General features: G+C 41.0%; 1 protein-coding gene across 1 annotated transcript; it reads right to left on the minus strand.

Moving 5' to 3' along the window:
* Positions 1 to 7,355: 7,355 nt before the first annotated feature.
* On the minus strand, positions 7,356 to 9,805 carry LOC142180692 (uncharacterized). The gene is made up of 4 exons (XM_075252741.1): positions 9,709 to 9,805; positions 8,373 to 9,523; positions 8,177 to 8,324; positions 7,356 to 7,780 (listed from the first exon to the last, which is right to left on the minus strand). The coding sequence occupies exons 1-4, from the start codon at positions 9,803 to 9,805 to the stop codon at positions 7,356 to 7,358; spliced, it is 1,821 nt and encodes a 606-aa protein (XP_075108842.1).
* Positions 9,806 to 10,398: the final 593 nt, after the last annotated feature.

Here is a 10,398-nt window from a genome sequence, read left to right on the forward strand (position 1 = left end):
GCCATACGATACGGCGGGATAGAAATGGGTTGACTTCCCGGAGCCAAATCAATGCAAAAGTCAATATCCCTGTCGGGTGGCATACCCGGCAGGTCTGAAGGGAAAACCTTAGCAAATTCACGAACAACGGGTATAGAATCAATAGAAAGGACCTCAGCACTAGAATCACGAACATATGCCAAATAGGCTCGACCATACATCGAGCCTTCACATAGGAGATAACACTACGGGTAGAATGACTAGGAGTCCCTCCACTCTAAATGAGGCAAACACGGAGCTAAGGTCATATTATTAGCATGACAGTCCAAGATAGCGTGATAAGGTGATAACCAGTCCATCCCCAATATAACATTGAAATTTACCATGTCCAGAAGCAATAAATCTACTCGAGTCTCAAAACCTCCAATCACAACTATACAAAAGCGATGGACTCAATCTACCATAATCGAAACACCCACCGGTGTGGACACATAGACAGGAGCAATCAAAGAATTACTAGGCATGACCAGATACGGTGCAAAATAAGATGACACATACGAGTATGTAGACCCTGGATCAAATAACGCTGAAGCATATCTATCACAAACCAGAATTGTACCTGTAATAACTGTATCTGAAGCCTCAACCTCGGGTTGGCTGGAAGAGCATAACATCGGGGTTGGGCCCCACCACCCTGAACTACATCGCTGGGACTGCCTGCTGTTGGCTGGCCTCCACCTCTAGCGGCTTGAGCTCTACCTCTAATGCCTCTACCTCCACCTCTAGCAACTCTACCCCCACCTCTAGCTGGCTGGCGTGCTGTGGAACACCTAGTGCCTGTACCATAGCACAAGAACCCTGATGCTGAGAGCTACTCAGTGCTCGAGGGAAAAACCTAGCAATATGACCCATATCACCACAAGTGTAACAAGCCCTCTGCTACTGAGACTGCTGGCCCTGACGACCTGAATGACCACCCCGAAAACTCTGAAGCAGCGGTGCACTGATAGGAGCAGGTGGTTGGTTCACTGTAGGACTGCTAATCAAAATATTGTATCTGGGGACCAGAGCTACCTGAAGCACCTTGAGAAACCTGAAGTGTTGACTGAAAAGGCCTAGGAGGATAGCCTCTATCATATCAATCTCTACCTCCAGAAAAGGTACCACTGAATCTGCCTGAGTGACGAGTCCTCTTGTCTGACCCATGACCACCTCCATATGATAGAACCATCTCCACTCTCCTGGACACATTGGTCGCCTCCTGAAAAGTAATCTCACTCCCAGCCTCCCTAGCCATCTGAAGACGAATCAGCTGAATAAGACCGTCAATAAACCTCCTCACCCTCTCTATCTCTCTCTCGGTGGGAAGTATGATGAGAGTATGGCGAGCCAAGTCGATGAATTTGGTCTCATACTAGGTAACAGCCATGGAACCCTGCTGGAGACGCTCAAACTGCCTCCGATAGGCCTCTATCTGAGAATGGGGAGGAACTTCTTCAGAAATATCTGTGCAAATGGTTCCCAAGTAAAGGCTGGCGATCTGGTTGGTCTAGCTAAGCAATAATCTCTCCACCAAGTCTTGGCGGATCCGGACAAGCGAAAAGTGGAAAAATCGACCCTATTGGTCTCAACTATCCCCATGTTCCTAAGAACCTCCTGACAGCTGTTTAGATAATCTTGGGAATCCTCAGTAGATACACCGCTGAAAGTAGTAGTGAAGAGCTTGGTGAACCTATCCAACCTCCATAGAGCATCGGCAGACATAGCTGCTCCATCACCGGTCTGAGCTACCACACCCGACTGAACTTCTCCAACTGGCTGAAGTGCTGGAGTCTGAATGTGGGGAGCTACCTGCTCCGGAGTGCGAGTAGCAAGACTCTGGGATCCTCCTCCAGCCTGAGAGACGGCTGGTGCTACAGGAAGCAAATCTGCTTGGGTGACATACTCCATGAGGCCCACTAGTCGGACCAGAGCATCCTGAAGAATTGGGGTAGCAATAAACCTTTCTGGGACGTGAGCTGGGCCCACTAGAACTGATGGGGCCGGAACCTCGTCATCAAAGTCAACTTGAGGCTCCGCCACTGGTGATGCTGCTCAAGGTTGAGCTCTGCCCCTACCTTGGCCTCTAGCACAGCCTTGGCCTCGCCCTCTACCCCTCATGGGAGCTGCTGCTGGGGACTCGGGCTGCTGGCCGGTGGATGAGGAAGTGCGTGTTCTCGCCATCTGCGAAAGAACAAAGTAGAAATTCAATTAGCATTAGGAAACCAAACCGCACGACAAGAACAAACAAATGTGAAGTTTTTCCTAACTCTATAGCCTCTGGGGGATAAATACGACGTCTTCGTATCGATCCCGCAGACTCTACTAAGCTTGTCTGTGAATTGTGAGACCCATGTAACCTAGAGCTCTCATACCAACTTTTCACGTTCCGAATTTCCCACCCCTTGGGTGGTCATGATGGTGCCTACTAATGAGAGTTAGGCAAGACAATCCTTATCTACGTACTAGATTATCAAATTACTTCTTTTACCAATTATAAGACGATAACATGAAAACAGCGGACTTTAAATAATTAAGCGGAAGTTAACAGTGAAATATCTAAAATCTACGTCTATTACAATTACTTAAGTCTCATCCACCCAAAACCTGGTGTCACAGTGTCACAGACTATCTAAGATAACTACATACAAAGTCCAAAGAGATAAAAGTACACTATTTCTGAATAAAAGGAAATTAAAACAGGAAATAGAGATAGAGGGAGACGTCAGGGCCTTCGGGTCTACCTTGGGTCTCTAGATGGACTGAAGGAAGCCTCCAACTACTGTTCAGAAGCTACTCCGGGATTTGCATACAGTGCAGAGTGTAGTATTAGCACAACCGAACCCATGTGCTGGTAAGTGTCTAGCCTAACCTCGGCGAAGCAGTGACGAGGCTATGACCAGACTACCAAATAAACCTATGCAGTTCAAATATATACAGCAAAAAGAAATACAGAAATAACCAGTCAAAGTGGGAGAGGAAAACATGTTATGGGCGAGATAACAGTTCTGAATAGAAAGACATCAAGTAAGGAAAGAAAAAACATAACTCGGATATCAACAAAAATCAGAAATCAACAATTGCATGACACCACCCTTCGTGCTTTTACTCTCGTTCTCACCAAAGAAATTATATAATAAAAGTGTGCACGACATCACCCTTCGTGCTTTTACTCTCGTCCTCACCAAAACAATCATATAATAAAGATGTTCACGGCATCACCCTTCGTGCTTTTACTCTCTTTCCTCACCATATGATCAATAAAATCGGCACGGAATGGTACATCGTGTGGCATGACATCACCTTTCGTGCTTTACACTCTTTCCTAACAATAACAAACAATATACGGCATCACCCTTCGTGCTTTAACACTCTTCCTCACCCAAATAACAATCACAATCAAAGGGGTCAAGGGAACAAACAAGATCATAATAGGAATCTCGGCAAGGGAACAATAATTAAACAATTAAATCCCGGCAAAGGAACAACATCAATAATATCAACATCCCAGCAAGGGAGATAACCAATAAAGCAACAATATACCGGCAAGGGAACAATTTAATAACTCTTTCTATTTCTTTCACTTTTATTTTGCAACTAACTTTACCGCTTGAGCCAATTCTCCAAAGGGTTCAATCAACTCATTTACTTTCACAATTCGTAATATAGCTTGAGTCAATGCTCCTCGATGTTCAAAGGTCACAATTTCCTTTCACAAACTTTTCACAACAAATATAAATCATCACCAAGGCATGAAAGATACAACGAATTCAAAATATTCACCATATAAAGACTCACGGTCATGCTAGACACCAACATATAGATACTCGTCACCATGCCTATACATCGTACTCAACAATTACCACATAGAAAATAGGACTCAACTACTAATCCCTCAAGCTAAGGTTAGACCAAACACTTACCTTGAACTTCCACGGCCAACTCAAGCCTCAAACACCGCTTTTCCTTTCGAATTTGGCTACAAGACAATCGTATCTATACATAATTGACTTAATAACATCAATAAATGCTAAACAATCCAAAAATTTTTTCAATTCGCTAGGCAAGCGCCTAGGGCTAGTTTTTTTTATTAAAAATAGAAAAATAAATACAATAATTAAGTCATTGTCTTCCTTCAATGAAAGGAAATAGACTTTGCACTCTAATGTAATGTACTATCAAAATTGAGCATAATACTCAAATTGATATCACATTATGCCTACTAAAACTTTGTAGTTGTCAAAATAGCCCAAGTGAGTCCATGTCGACATTGTATCCCCAGTCCAAAGCGTCCAAGTTCTAGAGTTAAATTTGATTTGCGTAAATAGCCCATTTTCAGCAACTTCACGTAGACTCCACCAATTTGGTAGCTCGGTACTGTAGCATACGGCACTGTAGCATACTGCACTATAGCATACAATACTGTAGCACATGATCATGTGATGTCCCCTTGAGATTCCCACACTATTGAGGGGGCCAAGGTCCTTGGCATTTGCACCCAAAGTAATGCACATGCCTACAATGTGCTTGTCTGTATTATCAACTTCATTGTTTGGTATTTGAACCCATGCTTCATATGTTTTTGCTCCTTTTGATACATGAGTTTGTATTTCCCAAAAATCATGATTGCCTAGATCAATGTCTTGCTTGTCCCAATTTAAAACCAGCATCATGCGAACGAATTGCATTGGCCAATACATTTTGCATTTGTTTAATGTATCCATAGTCCATAAGGAATCTAGTTTTATTGTCTCAAGGCGCCTATCTACATTGTGAAGCATATCCCTTGGTCTGTGCACCCGCGCCTCTATGCATTTTGCTCCTATCGAGTAATCATCCTCAGCCTTATTCCAATTTTTGAACTCCTTTCTGACAATTGTTTTCTTAAAACAAAAATTTACCAACTCATCCACCCAATGTTAGCTTTTTTTAAAAAAAAATCCAAGAGGGACTTGTTTGTCCAGACCACTCTGCCAATTCCCATGCCAGACCTGTGCGTTGTTCCCATGTCAAAATCGATAGCACCTCTAGCCAGCCTTACTCGATTTGTGGACTCCATACCTCCTTCCCATATTTTATCATAGGCGTGCAATTTAATTATAGTATGGCATTTGTTTAATGCCCATTTGACTCCTCGAAATCCCGCCAACTCCACATGTAGCATGCTTCCTTCTCGATTATCAACAATTTGCAGATTCCAAGCGTGAAAACTCATGTGATGGTGTGAGCAGCACCTTGATCCAGCGTTACCCTGTGGACGCATGTGATGGTCATTGTAATGGCCATGTGATTTGAAAAAAAGCTTGCAACAAGTAGACATGTGATGGCATGTGAAATTGCCTATTTTTAAATCCCTTCAATTGGAATGAATGCAAAGCATTAATACCACCAATTGAAATTTCATTAAAAATAGATTAAGTTGACATGCCTCCTGATCTTCCTTTTCTCTTTGCTTCTTATCTCTTGTCCACCTTCACCCTTAGACTTGGACATTGCAGCTTATCTTCATTAACTAACCTCCTTCCCTGTGCATCTAGATGCCAGAATTGTTGGCATTCTATTTCTCCATGATCTAAAGCATAATTAGCCAAGTGATCTGCCAGCTTGTTGCCCTCCCTATGAATATGAGTAACTATGTAATTGCCCCCATTCATTAGTTACATCATTTCCTTTACCTGCTCAGATATGATCCATGGTGGTTTCCAGATCCCATCCATTATCTTTTTTAATAACATTGAGTCAGTTTGAAGCCATACATGAGAGTATTGTTGAAATCTGCAGAACCTTAGTGCTTCAACCATGGCCTTCGCTTCAGCTACTGTGTTTGTTGTCTCCTCAATATCCTTCCCTACTGACTTGACTATGTCACCATTTTCATTTCTTATACAAAAACCTATTGAGATCCTGCCTGGATTTCCCCTCGATGCACCATCCGTATTAACTTTTAGCCATCCTGCACTTGGAAATTCCCACATGACTTTGGTAACCTTAAGTTTAGGAGTGAAATTTTCCATCATAGCTAATAGATTTTGCCATTTGTGAGGTACTATGTCCATCCCAGGTTTTCACACTTTCACCAATGCCTGCAGATTTGATGAAACTTGATAAATCACCCTGCTAGTTGTCACAACATCACCATACTTCATACTATTTCTTATTTTCCAGAGTTCCCAGACTACACATGAGGGGAATGCTTACATTACTGGTTTGAGACTTAAGCACACATTTGCAGTCCAACATTTTGTGATTGCTTGGTGCAATGTTAATCCCTCCACAGCTATTCCTACCCTTGATAGAAAATACTTCCAAGTTGTCTTTACAGTTTCTGATCTAAAAAACAAGTGCTGAAGAGATTCCTCGTCAGGTTGTACACAACACCAACATTTTGATGGCATGCAGTAGCCTACCCTTTTCATGAAATCATCTAAAGGTAACTTTGTTTTCCACACTTTCCATATGAAAATTCTATTTTAAAAGGCAGTCCCTTTACCCAAATCATGCTATAAGTTGTTCTTGGTTCATCTCTTCTTCTCAGATAATCCCATGCTAACTTAACACTGAAATATCCTCTTGTTTCCAGCATCCAACAAGGCATGTCAAGAACCTGCTGAGGTGAAGGTGGTTTGATTTTCTCCAGAATGTGTACTGCTAAGTCTTCAGGAAGCATTTCAAATAGCCTGTCCACATCCCACTCACCATCTAAGGTAACATCATATACATTATGTACAGTTTTATCAATGCCAAAGTCCTGAGGAACTAAAAAATATAGTGCCCCAAGACATGTCCAGTTTTCAAACCAAAATAGTGAGGATACCCTTTTTGGTTGCCAAAAGATTTGATGTTCAATCAGATCTCTGCATTCTAACATTTTTCTCCAAATGTGAGACCCCTTTTTCCATGGAACAATTACAAAATTCAATTTCTTACAGTATTTCTGACATACGAAAGAGCTCTATAGGCTTGGTTTTGTTCTGAAATTCCATCACAACTTGCTGAATAATGCCTTTGCTACATCATGCAGTAACCTGAAACCTATTCCTCCTTCCTCAACTGGCATGCATAAGGTATTCCATGAAGCCCAATGCCTACTAGTTCCTCCTACAGAGCTGCTCCAGAAAAACTGAGCAAACAATTTGTGCAACCTATTTATCACATAATTTGGAGGGTTTACAGCTGATAATAGATGCATAGGCATGCTTTGCAGTACATGGGATATGAGAACTGCCCTGCCCCTACTGATAATAACTTACTCTGCCATGATTGCAGTTTGTCCATTACCTTAGTAATTAGGGGCTGATAGTATTCTAGCTTTCTCCTTGCATAAAATATAGGACAACCTAGATATATGATAGGAAAATCATTCCTATGAATGCCTGTATCCTTTCCACCTTGCTGACCACTTCCATGTCTGTTAAATGATACAGGTACACAGCTGATTTGGTTTTGTTAACAAGCTGCCCAGATGCAACTTCATATGCATTCAGCACTTGCATAATTAGCATCAGAGATGTTTCATCTGAGGATGAGAAAATAATCATGTCATCTACATACGGCAAATGATTGATATTTGGACTCCACTTTGGCACCCCAAATCCACAAAAATATAGGTTAGTATGTAGTGCATTGAGACCCCTAGATAATGCTTCTGCTGCTAAGATAAACAAAGTTGGAGATACAGGATCACCTTGTTTTACTCCCCTTGAGGACTTAAAGAACCCATGAGCTTGACCATTGATTAGAATAGAATACCAATTGTTTGAAACTAATCAAAAGACAATCCCTATCAAGATTTCTGTGAATCCCATCTTTCACAGTACCTTGGTTAGGAATAGCCAAGATAATCTATCATAAGCTTTGGTCATATCTAGCTTCAGGATGACATTAGGTCCAGCCTTAGTTCTAAGCCTAATGTCAGTCACTATCTCCTAAGTTAGAAGGATGTTTTATACTATATTCCTGCCCTTAACAAAACCTGACTGTTCCACCGATATTAGACTTGGGAGAAAGTTCACTAGCCTTTCATGTACCACCCTCGATATAACCTTATTTGAAAAGTTACTGAGGCTTATTGGTCTTAAATCAGAAAAAGTGGTAACTTCTTTTTTCTTTGGTAGTAGAACTAGGTTGGTGTGTGTTACACACTTGGGTAGCTCATGACCATTGAAAAAAGCCCTCACCATGTCATACAGGTCATCCCCTATTATGTCCCAACAAGAATGATAGAATTTGCCTGTCATACCATCTGGCCCCCCAGCACTATCACCATTAAGTCCAAGTACTGCCAATTTAACCTCCTCTTTTGTTGGCTGCTTAATTAATTATGCATTCTGATCAGTGTTAATAAAATTAGGAACATGCTGTATGATATCAAATGATGAAGGAGTAGCTACTTCTGTGAACTGTTCCTCGTAGAATTTGATAGCCTCTTCTGCAATTTCTTGTTCTTCTTCAATCCAGGTTCCTCCACTATTTTGAATTCTGTTAAGCTGAAGTCTCTTCCTCCTACCTCTCACTTTTGAATGGAATAACTTAGTGTTCCTATCCCCTTCCTTGAACCAAGTCATGCATGCCTTTTGTTGCCAATATTTCTCCTCTAGTGCAAGACATTTGATCAATTCTGCTTGAACCTTTTGTAGCCTTTCCATGTTCATCCCTGTAGGATTTGCTTCAAATTCTGCTTCATGAACCAGCACCACCTCCTCCATGCTTGCTATCTTTTGGAAAATATCTCCAAATGTATCCTTACTCCATAATGAAAGGGCCTTCTTTAATTTTTTTAACTTGTGACTAAAAAGAATATAAGGATTTGCACTGAAATCAGCTGTCCAATTCTTTTTCACCACATCTTTAAAAGTCGCATGTTCCACCCAAAAGTTCAAGAACTTAAAAGGCTTTTTCATTGGTGGAATCTCAATATCACACTTCAGATATATTGGACTATGATCAGAACCAGTCTTTGACAAATGTTGCACCTCTATTCCTGGAAATGTTTGTTGGAACTCAACATTGGCCAAGCATCTGTCTAGTCTTTTGAATATACAGTCTTCCTCTACTCTCCCATTCCACCATGTAAATATGTTGCCTTTAAATCCAAGGTCGAAGAGATTGCAAGTGTTGACACAGTGTCGAAAGTCATCAATTTCATCCAATAACACAGGTAACCCACCAAACTTCTCTTCTTCGTCCCATATTACATTGAAATCACTTCCTACAAGCCATGGTGCATCCATATCCCTTGCCATTGCATATAATGAATCCCATAATTCTATCCCCTCAATTGCATCATATTTAGCATATATCAATGTTAGGACAAACTCCACATACGATTCAGCATGAAACAATCGTAGTGTTAATTGTTGCACCATATTGTACATAACAGTTACCTCAAATACCTCATCTATGAAAGCCCAAATCTTGTTGGAAACATTTGAAATTGCTTGTGCAAGTCCTATCTTATTTCTGTACCTTACCAATTTCTTTGCTTGTTGCTTTGGCTCCATTAATCCTACAATTTCATAGTGATTTTGCCTGTGCATTTTTGTCAACCTTTCAAAGGCCTGTTATGTGTTGACTGACCTTATATTCCAAATGAGAGCATTCATCACTGATTGTTGGATTTAGTTAGCGTTCTCCTTGTGTGCACCCCAGCTTTTGGGGCTGCAAAATTATCTTTTTGTTGTTTCTTCTTACCTTTTGCAGCTGATTTTGCCTTTTCCACTTGCGTAGGTGATAAGTCACCTTGCCTTGCAGCATTCATAAGGTGTTGGGTAGTTGATTCTTGATCCATGTCGTATCCTGATCTACCAGGTTCTTCTCCTTCTTCATTGTCTTCCTTCCCACCTGATGTAGCTCCAAATGCATTTTTTTTAGGGACCAAGGCCTTCTCTTCTCCTCTTTTTAACAGCTACAACTGCTTTTTCTCCAATGTAACAGTAACATTTACTATTTTTGTTTTTTGTTTTGGCTGTTTCTCCTTCTCTATTGTGTTGTGTCCTTGTGGGTCTTCTTGTGATTTCTGAAGTTTATCATCTTCTGTTCCTCTAGGATCATTTACCTCTGGACCTCTTCCTTCATAGTTTTCAATTTCTGTGACTTCTACTATCTGATAATTATTGTTGTGCTCAACATTTTCTGATCCTCCCTTTATTAAAAAATTACCAGTTGTATTGTTGTCATTGGCATGGGGCTCTCCATTTACACTTTGCTCATCTTCTTCTTTGTCCTTCTCATTTGGTTCCTCATCAACTTGTGCTCCTAATGGTACTTTATTCACCTCTGAATCATATTCCCTTTGTGCATCTCATAGCCTGCCTCTACAGCCTTGCACTCTTTCTTTAAATGTAGAAGATTTTGACCCTTCTGGTTGAGAATTTGGAGTTT

This window comes from Nicotiana tabacum, chromosome 5 (assembly GCF_000715075.1).
Source record: "Nicotiana tabacum cultivar K326 chromosome 5, ASM71507v2, whole genome shotgun sequence".
NCBI lineage: Eukaryota > Viridiplantae > Streptophyta > Magnoliopsida > Solanales > Solanaceae > Nicotiana > Nicotiana tabacum.

Bases quoted from the DNA above. Each gene is read 5' to 3' on its own strand.
- LOC142180692 (XM_075252741.1), bottom strand. From the start codon at position 9,805: ATGGATCAAGAATCAACTACCCAACACCTTATGAATGCTGCAAGGCAA. The intron at 9,524-9,708 runs GTAAGAAGAAAC...ATGAAATTGTAG, and splicing joins GGCAAAATCAGCTGCAAAAG to GATTAATGGAGCCAAAGCAA. The intron at 7,781-8,176 runs GTCATGAGCTAC...TCTTTTGATTAG, and splicing joins GGTGAGGGCTTTTTTCAATG to TTTCAAACAATTGGTATTCT.